Source organism: Mustela nigripes, chromosome 6 (genome assembly GCF_022355385.1).
Source record: "Mustela nigripes isolate SB6536 chromosome 6, MUSNIG.SB6536, whole genome shotgun sequence".
Classification (NCBI taxonomy): Eukaryota; Metazoa; Chordata; class Mammalia; order Carnivora; family Mustelidae; genus Mustela; species Mustela nigripes.
Genome location: NC_081562.1, coordinates 82794502 through 82812729, shown reverse-complemented (window position 1 = coordinate 82812729; position 18228 = coordinate 82794502). Strand labels below are relative to the sequence as shown.

Sequence of the window (18228 nt, the reverse complement as noted above, 5' to 3'; positions counted from 1 at the left end):
TTTGTAAATACAAATTATATGGGTATCTGAGTTTTTTAATAGCTTAAATGGCATACTTAGGTCTCTGAAACTTGTTATAGCCTGTCAAATTGTAATATTTACATTTTATAATTATAATTTAGTATGTGTAAGTTATGGAAAATAATTTTACATAAACCCACATGCATCAGTGTTTCTTGGGGCTGGGTCACAGGATGTATATATGTTCAACTTTACATGGTGATGACCAATTGTATAAGTAGTACAAAGATGGTTGTATGAATTTGTATTCCCGTTAGGAGCATGTAAAAATGCTTGGTCCATTATCTTTACCAGCACTGGTAGAATCGGGCCTCTTAATTGTTTTCAATCTAGTGGATGTAAAATGATAATTCACTGTGGTCTTAATTTGCATTTCCACAGTTGCTAGTAACGTGGAACATTGTCTGACATATTTATTTACCACTTGTATTTTTTCCCCCCTGTGAAATGCCTGTTTTGTCTTTTGGCTACTTTTCTGTTAGGCTGTTTTGCTATTGATTTTTAAAAATTCTTTATTTTGGATACTAATCCTTCAGTGTTTTTTTATAATTATTTTCTCCTAATTTGCTTTTTAAATTTTCTCCCAATTTGCTTTTTTTCTTTCTCTATGAAGTCTCAGTGAACAGAAATTCTTAATTTTAGTATATTTCTTTTTTTTTTTTTTAATTTTAGTATATTTCAATTTGACTTTTTTTTAAAGGTTAGCACTTCTAAAAATATTATTTGTTAAAAAAAAAGTAGTTTCCTTCCCTGAGCTGATACAGTCTTCTGTATTTTCTTTCAAAAGGTTTTATGTTCTGCTTTTCACGTTTAAGTCTTAATATATGCTGAAGGTAGAATTCCAATTTCATATCTTTTCATATGAATATTTCAATCATTTAGTCTTATTTATTTACTATCCATGCTTTTCCCATGGATCTGCAATGCCACCATTATTCTGTGTCAAGTTTGTACTGATCTCTTTTATGTCACTGTATTTTCCAGTTGATCTGCTGCTTATCCTTCTCCCCGTTCCATACATCTTTAATTGCTGTAATATTATAAGTCTTGGTATATGGCATTGGGCGTGTTTTCTTACCTTATTTTTGAGGAATGTCGGGTATTCTTGGACTTTTGCTTATCAGTTTGAGTATTAGAATCATTTTGTCAAATTCCTTGAAAAATTATGTTGGGGTTTTGATTATAATTGCTTTGGATTTAGAGCTCAGTGTGGAGAGAATTATATTGCCATGTGTTTGTGACTTATTATAGATCATGAGTGTGCTATATCTCCACTTAAGTCTTCTTTAATGTTTTTCAAGACAGTCTTCAAATTTTCTGCATAGGGGTCTTTAAATATCTTTTGTTAGATTTATTTCTGTTTTTTGTTGATTATCTATAGTAAAGCGGGCATTTTGCAAACTTTGATTATTTCTAACAGTGTCTCTAGTTTGTTTTGAGTGATTTAGGTAGACCATCATATCATGTGAGAATGTCAGTTTTATTCGTTTATTTTCCAGTCTTTTTATCTATTTTTCTTCCTTATGAAACTGTGTTAGTCAGGACCTCTAGTACAATAATGACAAAAAGTGGTGATAGTGGGCATTCTTGTTCCTTGCTTTAAAGGGAACATTACATCTCACCATCACGAATTAATGCTTTTCAGTAGCCTTAAGTAAATAAAAGAAGGTGGGAAACACACCTTTAATTGTGAACTAAATCCCCTTCTTGGGGATTTCAGAAACAAATTTTGAAGTTTGGGTTAACAAATGAATTTTATTAACCTTAATTTTTTTAAATTGCAGATTTGCTGTTGCTGAGTCTGATTGTAATTTAGCAATTGCCTTGAATAGAAGTTATACAAAGGCTTATGCAAGGCGAGGTGCTGCTCGAGTTGCTTTGCAAAAATTAGAGGATGCCAAAAAAGGTATTAATGTATTTCAGTTCCTTAATATCTAAAAAATTCTTTAATGATTTAATTGAACAGATGCTGTACAAAGAATACTAGACAGTCACAGTTCTTACTTTTGGAGAGCATTCTGTATTTGAATAAAGCTCATTTTTGCTTTTTAAAAGAATCCTGATACTTGGGAAAGAATGCATTATTTGCCTCCAATTAGACTTTGGTTCAAATTCTCATTCCACTAATGTGGAATGAAACACCGATGAGATTAGGTGTGTGACCAAAGGGAAGGTTATGGATGGATCTCCTATGATTATCAGTTTATCTGTAAAGTAAGGATTAAAACATCTTGTTGGATGATTTGAGGCAGAGGCACTACATATAAAATTCTTAACACATTTTTCTTTATTTGTAAATTCTAGGGCTTGTATTAGTCCATAAAATAGGTTTATGTACTATAAATAACAAAATCTGAATAAAGTTGATAATCTGATAATTCTGCTGCTCCTTGGTTTTATGATATACAACTTAATGATAGCAAGTATCCTTTCTGGGGCTGGTGGAAGAAGGTGATTTGTTACGGGATTCTGTCAAGGTTTTGTCTTGGAGGAGGGAGAGTGGAGAGAGTCTAGTTAGCCTGCTGTTGTTAATATTTCTTACTCCTCTTAATTTTGCTGCAGAACACTTGCCTGTTTGTCACATGTAGCAAATGATTATTGTTTTGTAGAATTTTTAAAATATCCTATCTTTCAAATATTAATCTTCTAATTTACCTAGATTATGAGAAAGTATTAGAACTGGAACCAAATAACTTTGAAGCAACAAATGAACTCAGGAAAATTAATCAGGTAAATCCTAGTTACTTAAATTAAGTGCATTACTTACCTTTATTTGATGAAGTATAAAGGTTTTGGCATAGTCTTTGTACTGTAGATTACTTAATATAGACTTTCTGATTTTAGTTCTTTGTACTGTATAGTTTTACTAAACAGATTTGTAAGCTAGAGGAAGTAGAATGAATGGTATTTAAAGATCCGTAGGAGTCATCATCTTAAAAAGCTGTCTGAGGGGCACCTGGCTGGCTTAGTCAGTAGAGCACGTGACTCTTGATCTCGGGGTTGTGAGTTTGAGCCCCATATTGGGTGTGGCGATTACTTAAAATAAAATCTTAAAAAAAAAGTTACCTGATGTCTGTGAACCACCGCTGCTTTTTTCTTTCACAGATGATAGAATTACTTCTCCTTATCCCACTAATTTTTCTTTATTGGCTTGAGCTTTGACTTCTGTATTAAACTTCTGCATATTTCTTTGATATAAGCTCCATCCTTGTAGTTTATATTTTAGCAAAAACAGTACTAGTTTTTTAACAGTGAGATAATAGTTATTACTTAGCTAAAAATTTTGCTGTCAAATGATACTGTATAGTTATGTATTCCTTTCATTTTGCTGTTCAGTCAGTTATAGTTATTGTGCCATCTGTTAAAACTTGGAGGAAAAAGTGACAATGTTTGGGGAAAATCTGCTTTTATTTATTTTTTATTTTTAATTTATTTTTAAAGATTTTATTTATTTGACAGAGTGAGACACAGCAAGAGAGGGAACACAAGTAGGGGGAGTGGGAGAAGAAGAAGCAGGCTTACTGCCAAGCAGGGCTTGATCCCAGGACCCCGGAAAATGACCTGAGCCAAAGGCAGATGCTTAACGACTAAGCCACCCAGGCACCCCAAAGATCTGCTTTTAAATATTGCTATTACTTACTGCTCATAATCTGCTGATAAATTTATCAACTTGCTTATAATTGTGAATTATCTTATATATTTTTGTATTTTGTCTGAGGTTAATGACTGAATATTAAATTTGAGAAATTTGGATGTGTGGTCTTAATTATCTATTTTATTTTTGAAAATAGTTCCTAGAATGGTACCTGGCCTGTGTAAAAATTCAGTAAATATTTCTTGAATAAATAAATGAACAACTACTATTAGTGGATATGGCTTATTTTCATTGGAATAAGATGTATATTAAATTCACGATTTTGTTTTTTAATTTGAATTAGACTTTGGATTAGAGTAAAAACTATTATTTCAATATTAATTTGAAATGTGTCAAAAATTCCAATACATATGAGTGATTTACTATTTTAAAGTCAAATAGATATGTATCTTGCGTTACTTGTTTTATTTTAGCTGACTACTGTGTCTCCTAGGCTTTAACATCCAAAGAAAATTCACATCCAAAGGGAGCTGATACAATGATTAAATCATCTGAAGGAGAGAAGAAGAACATTGAAGAGCAACAGAATAAGCAGCAGGCCATTTCAGAGAAAGATCTGGTAATCCAGAGGGATTTTAACATACATATGTTTTGCTGAGTTTACTCTTCGTTTCTTGTGTATTTGTTTCTGTCTTCTCTAATGTTAAAATTCTTCAGTAAGAGCTGAAAATTATACTAAAAAACCCCTAGAGCTTACTAATTCAGAATTTGAGTAATTGATGACTTAGTACATAATTAAAAATATAACATAGTTTAGGGAGCAAACTACTTTTGAGGATTTTAACATACTTAATGTATAGGTGGTTATAAATTTAACATAGAAATAAGTTACAATTCATTCTTAGATAGAATTTTTTTTCATTAATTCATACTGGACTGTTTCTGATCAAAATTCCTTTAGAATCTTGAGCTGAGATTAGTTTAACATATTTGTAGCTTTTCTTGGAAAAATACTTATGGAATGATAAATACATATGGAATGATACTGTGAGAAACCTGACTGATTATAAATAAGTGTGCTTATAGTGATGTCTAGTATATACATTCCAGTATGGTTTAATTTATCCTATGTTTAGACATGTTAGTGTTACCAAAGAATGAGGTATACAATTCTGGTACTCTGTTCTTTCACAAAAATTATTTGAGTTAGTGAAATTCTATTGTACAGCTTCTAATACTGAGGAGTATAATATTTGGGCCTATATTTATTAAAGTGTTTTTCAGATTTAAGTTTTGTGTAATATTTAACTAGTAGAATAATGGTTAATGGTGTAAAGTAGTATAGTAGTACACTTTTTTTCTTTTTAGTACTGAAAAGAGAATAATGCCACTACAAAACATAACCTAAACTAACTGATACTAGAACATGTATCATGGATTGGATATTTAACATTAACATACACTTTAATAACTGATAGAGTATTGATGAGTATTATCATAGTGTTTACTTAGGATTTGAATTCAGCTAATTTTTTATTCTTTCTGCATATTTTGCTTTTTTTTTTTAATTCTTCTTTATACTTCTCTCCAAAATGATAGGGGAATGGATTTTTCAAAGAAGGGAAATATGAAAGAGCAATTGAATGCTATACTCGGGGGATAGCAGCAGATGGCACTAATGCCCTTCTTCCAGCTAACAGAGCAATGGCCTTTCTGAAGATTCAGAAGTAAGGATTGGTTATACTTAATACTTTTCAGGATGAAAAGTTTATCATAAATTGGCACATTAGATAAATAGTAATAAAATAAAATTTATTTATTCTTGAGCATTAAATTTAAATGAGAGAGATTGAGTGTGTATCAGTACATATTCAGTAAATGTTTGCTCTTTTTATTTTCCCGCTTGTAATAGTGTGGCATTACACAATTTAACATTTCTTTGGTTTATGCACGTTATTCTGAATTAGTGATTTAAAAATTATTTTTAACCTCAGAACCTTTTGGGCAAGTTCTTATCTGGCAGTGTTTTATACATAAGAGAATTGTTGCCATTGAGATCATCTGATTGATTATATATATGGCAAAAACTTGGTCTTGTGATACTAACAGTTATTTCTGGATGCACTCAGGTGTTCCAAGTTGAACAATCAGGAGGATAATATCTGCTGGTAGAAACTGTTTCTCATAATTCTTTATATCTGTTGTAATCACCTTTTATACTTTAGTGACAGAATTTAAGAAAAAACCTGTGAGTACTTAAAATAGGGGTTCTGAAGGGTTTCTTGGTACCGTGGACCCATTTGGCTGCATGGGGAACCTTTCTTAGAATATTTTTGAATGCATAATTATACATTTGAGGCTACAAAGGCATCCAATTATATTGAACTGTAGTTTTTAAAATACTGCGATTTTTGACATAGTTGGTATATATACTTTTTTATTGACACAACGAAATAAGAAACTACATTAAAAATACAGGCAGATATAAAGCAAAAATTTGTTTTGAAAACATTATATGAAAATTCAAATTTGGGCTGATCTGTGACATCTTCCACATACTGATGAACTAATAAGTGAATAGGAAATAAAAAAGTAACACAAATGATTATGTTACCAGTGTGGTAACATGAGACTTTGCTCTTTGGTATCTGATGACTACTAAGGGCAGAGTTCTTAGTTGCCTGTTAGTTGGCCACTTAGATCCTAGGAGCATTTATAGACCAGGATGCTGTGGTCACATACAAATAGGTTTAATTACTATTAAAATTCTGAAATAGTGGTGAACATAAGTAATACTTTGAGATATCTGTAATAGTTGTAATGTGATATGAAAGTATCTATGATATTTATTGGGGCAAAGTTACAGCTACTGCTTTTGCTATTGTGGTTTCTTGTTTATAGTCATAATTGAAAGAAAAGCCAAATCCCATATAAAAGTTAGTGAAAATAAAGATGGGAAAAATATTTTTCGTCAATATTTATTGTCATTTAAACCAATAGACACAATTAGAGATACATTGTTTTGGTTAGAGTAAGTAAGGTGAAAAACAGGTTGAGTGTCCCAGTACAGGTTTTTTTTAAAATTAAAGATTTTATTTATTTATTTGACAGACAGAGATCACAAGTAGGCAGAGAGGCAGACAGAAAGAGAGAGGGGGGAAGCAGGCTCACTGCTGAGCAGATAGCCTGATGCGGGGCTCGATCCCAGAACCCTGGGATCACGACCTGAGCCGAAGGCAGAGGCTTTAACCCACTGAGCCACCCAGGTGCCCCCCAGTACAGGTTTAAAGGCATGAGAGTGAAAAAGTTAATGTAACTTCCAGAAAGGGCAAGTGGTCCATATTATGGCTGTTAACATAGCTGGAGAGTCAGGCAGGCCTTTGACTTTGCTCTTTAAAGTACCTTACCCTAAAAACTGGGGTGGGGGGAACAGGGGGGCATGCATGTGTCTGAATGAGAGAATGATACAATCAGCAAAGTACAGAATATATTAGTGGGCCGTGGGCACATGCACTTGCATAGACACAGACATAGTCTTTCTTCCATTGAAAAGTCAAGTAAAGAACTAGAAGATGTTTTAAGTTCATTCAAAATTTTGATTTTGTTCTTATGAGGTCTTGTTTCAAGGGTAGGATGGCATTCATTTTAGGCTTTGGGGAGAATGTCATTGCAGAAGATTTTCTTTTTTTGGAATTTTTTATTATGAAACTTTTATAGCTTTCATGTAAGTAATATAATAAACCTCATGTACCAAATCATCTAGGGTTAACAAGCCATATGTTCGTCATTATATTTAGTTAGCTTTTTTTCCCTTTGAATTATTATAAAACAGATTAGAGACATTATGACGTCTTATCCCTAAAGGACCTTTTTTACATAATTGCAATGCCATTATCATGCCAAATAAATTCACAGTAATTCATTAATGTCATTTTGATATATACAAAGTCTTCAGTTTTTCTGTTCTTTTTTGTTTTGTTTTGTTTTTAGCTCTTCTTAACTTTTTGTTTTTTAGAGCACTATCCAGTCTGACTGAATTGATGGCTGGTTGCATGGTTGAGTAGAATTTAGGAAAGGTGTTAGATGATAAGCCATCACACATGTAACAGGTCCTGAGTTTTGCGTAGATTGGTTTTTCTTAGGTGCTGTATAACTTAGGTGATCCTTAGGTGCGTAAATACTAAGTTTTATTAGAAAATGAATGCCAGTTTTAATTGTCAGTGTAGTACCCATGTGTATTGAGTGTTGGCGAGGTGCAGGGTGGATTCCAGCCAGTGATATTCTTTTGTCTGCTTGGCTTGTATTTTACCAGCATTTTTTTACATTCTTCTGGCACTTTCTATCCTGACTTTCCTTTAACCTTGTACCTTTTCCCTCCTTCCTAGATGTTTCCAAGATTCGGTGAGAGTGAACAATTTAAAAAAAAAAAAAATAGTCTTTCCTCTCAAAGACAGATTTGGAAGTTTTATTTACATTAGAAAGTCAGTTTATGTTAAGTTTTACCTATAAGCTGCATTTTCCAGTTGGTAATTTTGTTATATTAAATAGATATGAAGAAGCCGAAAAAGACTGCACACAAGCTATTTTATTAGATGGCTCATACTCTAAAGCTTTTGCCAGAAGAGGAACAGCAAGAACATTTTTGGGAAAGTTAAATGAGGCCAAACAAGGTACGACTATCTTTCTAACAACTATCACTCACTCATTCTTTTGAGACTCCCATGTTATAGAAGCAGAGATTTGTGTAGCTTTTCCATTGTTCAAGGGTACAGAACTTACAGAAGTAAATTTTCTTTCACAGTTCAGATCGTGAATAGTTTGCAGATTTGAAGGGATGCAGCTTTCATAGTGGGCCAGATTATCTTTAATAGTGTCCAGTCTGATCTGGCTAATTGCCAATCACAGTTAATTAATAATTTGAATTATAGGTGAGAAGGAAAAGGCAAAAAGAAAGAGAATCAGCTGTTAAAGGTTAGAGGATAATGTGAGATCTGGAGTGATGCTCCTTTTTATTCTTGGTACTAGTTATTTTATTTTTCAAGGATCTTTTAAGTATTCAGTCTGTTAGCCTTCTTGAAGAACTTACTTGGTTTTATAGCATATGTTTTCTGTTTCACATATTTCTGCTCATTCTTTCCTTCAGTTTTGTTTAGGCTTATGTTATTTTATTTTAAAGATTTTATTTACTTGAGAGAGGGCGGGCTTGCTTGAGTGGGGAAAGGACAGAAGGAGAGGGAGAAGCAGGCCCCTTGCTGCTCAGGGAGCCTGATGCAGGCTTGATCCCAGGATCATGACCTGAGCTGAAGGCAGACACTTAACAGACTGAGCCACCCAGGTGCCCCTATTTTGTTTAGGTTTCATTTGCTGTTTTTCTAATATCTTGACATCAATACTTAGCTTATTGATTTTCAACCTGCCTTCTTTTCTGATATGTGCATTTAAATCTGAGAGTTTCTCTCTAAACCTGGCTTCAGCTGTAGGTCATGCATTTAAAAAATGGTAGTAAAATATACATAACATAAAATTTACCATCTTAATTATTTTTAAGTGTACAATTCAGTGGCATTAAGTACATTCACACTGTTGAGCAGCCATCACCATCACCATCAGACATCTTCAGCGCTCTTTCATCATCCAGTCCTGAGAATCTACCCATTAACAAAAACTCCCCATTCCTTCCTCCATTAGCCCCTGGTAACTATCATTTTACTTTCTGTCTCTATGAATTTGATTGTTCTAGGTACCCCATATAAGTAGAATCATGCAGTATTTGTCCCTTTGTGTCTGGCTTCTTTAACTTAGCTAATGTCTTCCAAGGTTTAAGGCCAAATAATATTCCATTATATGGAATTCTCTTAGATTCTGTCTTAATATTTAGTGAGTAACCCTGTCATTTTTTAATAATGTGAGCTTTGATAAGTTAGATGATCTCTAGACCTCAGTTGTATCATCTGAAAAGTGGGTTTGTTATGGGGGTCACACAAGAATTCACAAAAAGTAACTAGAAGAGCACCTGGTCAATGTTTAGCTCTTATTATTGCTCAACCTGTTTCCTTGCACGCCAAGTAAAACTTCTAGAGAGAAGCCTGGGTTACTAACTAAATGTATCATGTCTTGAACTCTGTATATATTTTCACTAATTTATTCTGTTTCTTGAAAATTCACTTTAGATTTTGAAACTGTTTTGCTTTTGGAACCTGGGAATAAGCAAGCAGTTACTGAACTTTCCAAAATTAAAAAGGTAATGTATTCTTTTCACCAAAATATGGTCTAGTTTTCTCAAACAGAAACACATTACTATTATATAACTAACTTGAGAATATATATTTTGGTAGTCATGCTTTCAAATTTATTTTCAAGGACTTAATTGAGAAAGGACATTGGGATGATGTTTTTCTCGATTCTACACAAAGGCAAAATGTGATAAAACCTATTGATAATCCATCTCATCTTGGGTCAACTGTAAGTGAAACACTTTTCTTTCATTTTTTCCTTCCTTTTTAAATATCAGTGTTATAATAATAAGAGTTGGAGACAAAGTGTTGAATAAATAAACTCTTTAGAATCTTTAAAAAGCACTCTTAGGATTATTGATATCAGTAAAAATGGGGAAAATTCAGCTGTTTAGAATTGTGGGATAGCTTTTTCGTTGACTTAACACTACAAATTTAAATATTTCTACATATTTTCTTTTTTAAAATTTTTTAAAGATATTTATTTATTTGACAGAGATCACAAGGAGGCAGAGAGGCAGGCAGAGAGAGGGGGAAAGCAGGCTCCCCACTGAGCAGAGAGCCCAATGTGGGGCTCAATCCCAGGACTCCGAGATCATGACCTGAGCTGAAGGCAGAGGCTTTAACCCACTGGGCTACCCAGGCACCCCTGTGATATTATTATAATAATAGCCTTGCATCTTCTGGAGGGTTAGATCTAAAGTCAGCACTTAAGTTCAACAACAAAAGTAAGATGAACGTGCTTTATAAGTCCACTCTCACTGCTCAGATCATTTATCAGGTGGTACGAGTGGGGTGGTGTGGGTGGTTCCCAGGGCCACTGAGGTGCAGGGGGTGGAGGTGGTTCAGAGCCCATGGATGGTGATGAAGGGGGGGGGCCCATGAGTAGCACGTGCAGGATGGTCCTGGTAAAGGGGGGTCCTCTGGTCACCATACTGACTTGCAGAGCAGAAGTGAAAGCTGTGTTGATATGACAGATAAAAGAGCCAATATCAACAACAGCTGAACCCCAGAAAAATAGGCGTCTGCACCTGCCATCTCTCCTACTCCCAGGTTCCCAGAGAGCAGCATCAGTGCCAGAAAACTCTGTCCCCCCACTGGGTGCTGCCTGTAGCTTGGGGGAAAAGAGGCCAGGAGGTTAAATTACTGTCACCACATGTCACTGCCCATGTCTGCCAGTGTGGAACAGCTGGGGTTCCATCCTAGAGGATTACCAGAAGTAATTTCAAACTAACAAAGTCATGTACTCTAATCGGGAAGGCATCTGTGTCCAGGGTAACCCTGCGTCCCTCCTCTGTGGCTACAGGAGATAGTTTTTTGTGCATTGAGAACAGAGAGAATGAGTGAGATTAAAAAGCCCATTCCACACACGGAATCATAGCCACTCCTGTGGAAAAATTCTGCTTGCCAGTGCACAACCTTCTTCCTTTGCTTCCCTCCCTGACAAAAGGGGTCTTCTCTCTGGATGTTCTGTCAGTGGCCTCAGGGACCTCTTGGAGGTGGGGACCTCTGGAGTCTTGGAGAGGAACTTAGAGGGTGTTTTCTGGGAGGAACCTATTACTTACAAACATTAACTAAGCTCAGATCTGTTTATCTTACCAATTCATAGGTAGTTCTGATTTAAGTACACTATGAGACACATAGTAATTATGTTGTATGGAAAAAGGCAGAAATTGTAAATAATAATGAACTCGAATGTGTTTGGATGTGGGCTATAGAATTCCCATGATGTATCATGAGAGGCAGGATCAGTTCTAACAGTGACTCAGGACACAGCAGAACCCGCTCGTAAGAACACAGCGGAAGGACTTTGTGTGGAACTGGCTCTGCAGTAGAACTGATTTTTCTCTTTTCATGATTTCACTGCTAGTGTACATTTTCTACTACAAATCTGTCACTTCCGATAATTCAGAATATTTTTACCCAGGGTACAACTGGAGGGATTCTGCATATAGCATATTTACCAACAGAGATGGAGCAGTGATGAATTAGGAAGTTGACCTTCTCCTAAGACCATTCAAAATTGCACAAAGCACACAATGCAAAGTTGGAGGGACGGCATTTCACATTTTCCAGTTGAGAGGATTATTGTAGACATTATTATTATTATTATTATTATTATTATTATTATTATTAGGCAACTATGTAGACATTAGTTGCCTAAATGGAAACAGGAAAGGAGGAAACAACAGTGATTCCACCTACAGGTGTTCTGGAAGGAGTCAGCCAGGCCAGGAGGCTTCAGCGTGGGGTGTGGTGTCATCCTCTCCATGTTATTCCCAGAAATATACAGTCACAGCCCTAAGGGTCCTCAGCCTTTAAGTACTTTGGCTTCTGGAGGCACAGCCAAGATGACACAGTGAAAATAGAGAAGCCTATAGGCTCTTGGGTTGAGAGTTTGCACTTTGAAAATAAGTAACACAGCAGACATCTCGCACCACAAACAAAACAGAGGTAAGGCCAGGGAGAGTGCTGTATAAAACGGCTTCCCAAAAGAGGTACTGCTGAAAATGGCCACAGCATTTACCTTGCCCTTCTTTGTGTCCTTGGTAGATCAGAGCTGCTGTTCCTCAGGGGGAACGGCACCAGCTTCTGGATCTCATGAAAGCTCTGGGAGGAAGGGAGGTTTATTTTGTATGCATAGACTGTGCAGAATTAAAACAAACCCTCCACTCATTCCTCCACCACCTTGAACTCTTCCCTACTCTCTGGTCCCTGATTGGGAGAGGATTTCCCACATGCTTAGGTGATCCCCAAGGATAAGGGGGAGCCCTGTACCTTGTACCCTGTACACGACAGGGCCCTGCCTGGTTCAGGTATTTTCATAACTCATGAAATAGCTGTGGACAGCTTGGGGCTCAGATCAGCTGGAAAGAAAGAGGTATGCTTCATGGCTCAGAGAACCCAGCATGGGGTCTTGGTACAGTGCACATCCTCAGAAGTGGTGTATGTCTGCCTTTGTTTAAACAGCCTCATTTTTTCTCTGCTAGAGACCCCTGCTCTCCAGCTCAGTGGGCGGAAGTGACATAGCCATCATAGGGGTATCCTGAGAAACCTGAAGATGGGTACAGTGTCCTCAGCCAGGTTTACCCTTACATTGCATGCATTGTAAGGTGCATGGCTACATCTTTAAAAAAAAAAAAAAAAAATTCACCTAAGGCAGAGCTGTAGTATAAGCAAATTGTCTTTAAAAATATATATTGCACATTGTTTTTGGTATACCGTACTATTTTTCGTTAAGTCCAACAAAGCCAGTTTTTTTTCTCTGTAGTATTATAACAGAAAGAGTAGCTGGCATGAATTTAGCAATTTATTTTGTGCTGAATCTTTGGTTATTATCTGTAAGTTATATATATATATGATATGACTATGGCAATTTCTAACATTTACCTAATATATGCAGAAGAGTCCACAAGACTAAGATTTTAAAAATAATTATAAAGTGAACACCCATGAAATCACCAACTAAGTCAGAAATTGAAAGGTGTCAGCCTCCAGAATTCCCCTGTGTGAATTCCCCTGTGCCCCCCCTCACTGGCCATGATCCTTTTGCTGCCTCCTGGAAGTAACTCTTCTGCATGGTGAATGCTTTGAAAGCCTTAATTTTATAAGGAAGTCAGAGCAGGTATTTTTATTTTCCTTTTACAAAGGAAGAAAAGGAAGCAAAGAAAGTTTGTTTTGTCGAGGTCATACTTCAGGTTAGTAACAGTGAATTTCAGTTAAATGCTTTTCAAGTGTTCTTTTTTTTTCCCCCTTTTCTTTCTCTTTTTTTTTTTAATTAAGTAGGCTCCACGCCCAGTGTAGGCACTCCACCTTGTGACCCTGTTACCTGGAGTCGTGTGCTCTGCTGAGAGCCAGCCAGGTGCACCCCCACCCCACTCCCAGTGTTCTTATTGTGACTTTGTTCTTGATTTTCTGAGACAATACTTGTTTCGGGACAGGCATAAATCTAGTTGCTTCTATACATTGTATTCATTTTCATACATTATGTTAATGTGCTGTTATTCTTTTCAATTAAGGTGATCAAATGTTTAATGAAAAGTTTTAAAAAAGTGTTTTAAACTTTTACATCTTTATAAGACATTTTCACAAAAAATTGATAAGGTTTAAAAAACCATTTGTCAGACTTTGTTGTCCATAATTATAAAAACATAGGCGTGTGGTAGATCAAATGTCCCATGGCCAGTATATAAGGACTTTTATACATTTGTGGGGTTCTCTTCTCCCTCACTTTAAAAACCAGTTTATGTTAATAGTTTGAAAATGCAGCATGCATTTAAGTCTTTTGTGGCAAGATCTTAAAACACCTCTGTGAAATGAAAGATCTGGGGTGGACTATTCTGTAAATGTTCCCAAACAAAATAAACCAGTATCTTAGCAGGAAGGGGAAAAATTGCGTTTATTTTTGTAGTTGGTCTTCATAATAAAAATGTGGGCATTATCTAAAAGATAGAAGATGCCATTTGTTCAAGAGTTGATTTGAGCCCCCTTGGGCAAGTTACCTAATCCCTGTGTGATCCTTACTTTTTCCCCTTGAGGCTAACTCACAAGTTAGTTTTGATCGAAGGAAATAATATCCATTAATGCTAAGGCAGTTTTAGGTGAAATGAATATTAATTTCCTTCTCAGTCACATATTTATGAGAGAACCATACCACTGGGAAAAAGGTCAGGGAAGAGAGGAAGGTCCAGGAAGTGGAGGAAGAGTCCTAGCATTACTTGAGTCAAATGAGAGCCTAGGCCAGGGAAGTCTGCGTTTCACGGTACTTTTGGCGAATCATCTCCAGAGAGCATCTAGGAGAGCAGTGATGTTCTCCCGGGACCCAGGGTAGGTGGTAGTAAATGAAGGGTCTCCTGATCTCATAATCTGTGCTGAAATACTTTATTTTGTTTTATTTTCATTTTTCTATAGCAAAATTTCATCTTTCTACTTGGCCCTTCCCCTTCTCTTTCTCCCTTTCTCTTTATTTTTATTTTTCTCTTCCTTTTCTTGAAATGGCCATAGCATAGAGCTAAATAAAATGCATCTAAATCTTTGTTTTGAGAAAGTGTTAGTTGAACCTTTCGTATTTTCTTAAATCTTTCTGTAGTGATATCTTCTGTGTTTCACTCCTGTTAACCAGCATACTGTCATCCCCCCTATCGCTCCCAACCATCAGTAGCCCTCAGCACTAGTAGCTCCTAGTACCCACTCATAGGTCTACACTTCACAGAGACTACTGATTAAGGAATTTTTAAATTAGGATCATGTTTACACATCTGTTGTTAGTTTTGAAAGGATTTTGTTTTAAATGGGACTGTATTGGTTTAGTCCAGTGATTTATTACCTGTCAGAAATCATAGTCCCTTGTGCAGCACTGACACGTGCCCATTCTTGGTTAGTATCTTCAGAGAAAACTATTGCTGTTCAGAGTTCTCAGCAAGGCAAAGACTTCAGCTTAACATGATCGTACTTTAAATAGAACGGCTACTGGGATTCTGTTAACAGTTTTGCTAATCGCTTTTAAAATTTATGTTTGTTCATCCAGTAACATTCAGTTGTAACTGTTAGGTCTTATCTTGGCTATGTTAATAGAATGTCTGGGTTTAATACTAAGTTTAATATGTGTGTCTAAAGTTTTTATATTTAAAACTTACTGATTTAAAATTCACCCATACAGTTGAAATGAACACTTAGAATAAATTGAGGGTTTTTAAAATTAAAAATAACAGAGTATTATATGTAAACTTAAGAAGAAATTGAACATGTTTAACATTTGTAATGATTGAAATAAACAGTGAATCTTACTTATTTTGTTACATTAGAAACTAATTATGGTCAAGTCTTACCAACTTTGTGAACATATTTGGCAGATCTTTAATCCTGGGCTGGTTTTATCCAGCGGCTGCATGTTTAGAAAATCTACTTAGGTGCTTTTTATTTTTTACTTATTTATTTTTAAAATCTACTTAGATTTTAATGTTAGTCTGTTTCATACAGAGTGCTGGTTGTTGTCTGACCTTGTTCTGCTTGCCTTCACTTAGTTCACTGTAGATTTGGCCATACTTTTTCTTGGCTTTGTTGCCTCTCGAGTCAAGTCCAAACTCCTGGACATGGCACACAATTCCTTTATAAGCTGTCTGTAAACAGCCTTTCAGGCTTTGTTCCCCCCAACTCCTCCCCTTGCTCTAGCCCTTATGGACTTCTCATCTTTCCACTGACCATGCTGTGCCCTTCCACATTGCCATTCATGTGTACTTTTCTGTGATGACTCCCCTGGTGCCACTGTTTGTCTTCCTTCCCTGTGTTCTCTTCGCATGTGGTGCTTTCCCCTTTCACAGCATGCGTCCCATTGCCTTGGAATTATGTAGAAGTACAGCTCTTCTTTCTCCCATTCAGACTTACATACTCTAGGTGCTGTGCATCTTTTTTTATTCTTTGTATTCTCAGAGTATGACCCCTGTCTATCTTGCCATCAGAGTGAACTGACTTAACACTGTTAGTCTGTGAACTTAAAATCTAAGTACGTTCTCTAAATAGGGAGCCGATACTAGTTATAAGAACACTGCAGCCTTTTAATTGGTGACCCTGAAGTAGGAAACCTTTAATGTTGATTTAAAGAATTGATTTTAATCGTTGTAGAAACCACTCAAGAAAGTTACTATTGAAGAGACCGGTAATTTGATCCAGACCATTGACGTGCCGGGTAGCACTACTGCCGCTCCACAGAACAACCCTAGTCACCTGGCAGACAGAATAGCAAGTGCAGGCGCTGCGAGTAAAAAGAATTCAAGCCAAGATGACCTTTTGCCCACCAGTGATATTCCGAAAGCAAAAGTATTGAAAATAGAAGAAATCAGTGATACTTCGGTCCTGCCGTGAGTAGAAGAAATACTCTTTAAAAAAAAATTATTTTGAGAGAGAGAGGGGAAGTGAGAGCGAGGGGGGAGAGAGGGAGTCTTATGTAGACTCTGCACAGAGGATAAGCCTCACGTGGAGCTTGGTCTCATGACCCTGAGATCATGACCTGAGCTGAAATGAGAGTTGGACGCTTAACTGACGGCACCACTCAGGCTTCCCAGAAGAAATACTCTTACTTGATACTCATCTAGAGTGGTAATAATGCACTAGAAAATTGGTATTACTGATGAGACTTCTGGTATGTGCTTATCACCATAGTGCTTTGAACTGCCCAACTTTACATTCTAGATTTTTATTTGTACTTAAATCCTAAGAGAGGTTTTGCTTAAGGTGTGATCACTATTCCTGTACCATAGTGGGAAATTCAGAGGTAAGAAAGTATCTTAACAAATTGATTCTCTGCATTTTTATTCTAGGACTTTAGTATTTGTATTTCACTTTGTAATTCAGCAAAAAAAGGTTTTAAAAGGAAGCTTCAGGGGCGCCTGGGTGGCTCAGTGGGTTAAAGCCTCTGCCTTCAGCTCAGGTCATGATCCCAGGGTCCTGGAATCGAGCCCCGGGCTCTCTGCTCAGTGGGGAGCCTGCTTCTCCCTCCCTCTCTCCCTGCCTCTCTGCCTACTGGTGATCTCTGTCTGTCAAAAAAATTTTTAAAAGGAAGCTTCATAAAAAATGTGGAAATTAGTCATCATTATTCTAGCCATTAATATCTAAGATTATTTGTGAGCTTTTTAAATTATGAGTGGAGGGGCGCCTGGGTGGCTCAGTGGGTTAAGCCGCTGCATTCGGCTCGGGTCATGATCTCAGGGTCCTGGGATCGAGTTCCTAGTCGGGCTCTCTGCTCAGCAGGGAGCCTGCTTCCTCCTCTCTCTCTGCCTGCCTCTCTGCCTAGTTGATCTCTCTCTGTCAAATAAATAAATAAAATCTTTAAAATAAATAAATAAATAAATAAATAGTGGAATTTTAAAAAACAGTCATGCATTTGCTTAATGGTGAGAATATAAAAGATCTAGATTAATTAGGTTTATTTGGGGATGTTGAAACTTTTTTTTTTTTTTAAGATTTTTAATTTATTTGACAGAAAGAGATACAGTAAGAGAGGGAATATAAGCAGGGGAAGTGAGAGAGGGAGAAGCAGGCTTCTCGCTAAGCGGGGAGCCTGTTATGGGGCTCGATCCCAGGATCCTGGGACCATGACCTGAGCTGAAGGCAGACATTTAAAGACTGACCCACCCAGTCACTCCAGGGGATATTGAAACTTTATTCATACATTCTTGTATTGCCACTCAGCAATCCTATTAAAAGTTTTTATTTTTTAGGGGGGCGCCTGAGTGGCACAGTGGGTTAAGCCTCTGCCTTCGGCTCAGGTCATGATCCCAGGGTCCTGGGATCGAGCCCCGCATCGGGCTCTCTGCTCAACAGGAAGTCTGCTTCCCTTCCTCTCTCTCTCTGCCTGCCTCTCTGCCTGCTTGTGATCTCTGT

At 36.5% G+C, this 18228-nt stretch overlaps 1 protein-coding gene across 1 annotated transcript in view; it reads left to right on the top strand.

Moving 5' to 3' along the window:
* The window catches only part of RPAP3 (RNA polymerase II associated protein 3), a 41300-nt gene that overhangs the window by 16552 nt on the left and 6520 nt on the right, over positions 1-18228 (top strand). Inside the window, exons 6-13 of the mRNA XM_059404813.1 lie at positions 1806-1927; positions 2681-2751; positions 4110-4235; positions 5216-5343; positions 8165-8286; positions 9787-9857; positions 9977-10078; positions 16471-16706. Coding sequence (XP_059260796.1) covers positions 1806-1927; positions 2681-2751; positions 4110-4235; positions 5216-5343; positions 8165-8286; positions 9787-9857; positions 9977-10078; positions 16471-16706 — 978 coding nt within the window. The remainder of the gene's footprint in view (positions 1-1805; positions 1928-2680; positions 2752-4109; positions 4236-5215; positions 5344-8164; positions 8287-9786; positions 9858-9976; positions 10079-16470; positions 16707-18228) is intronic.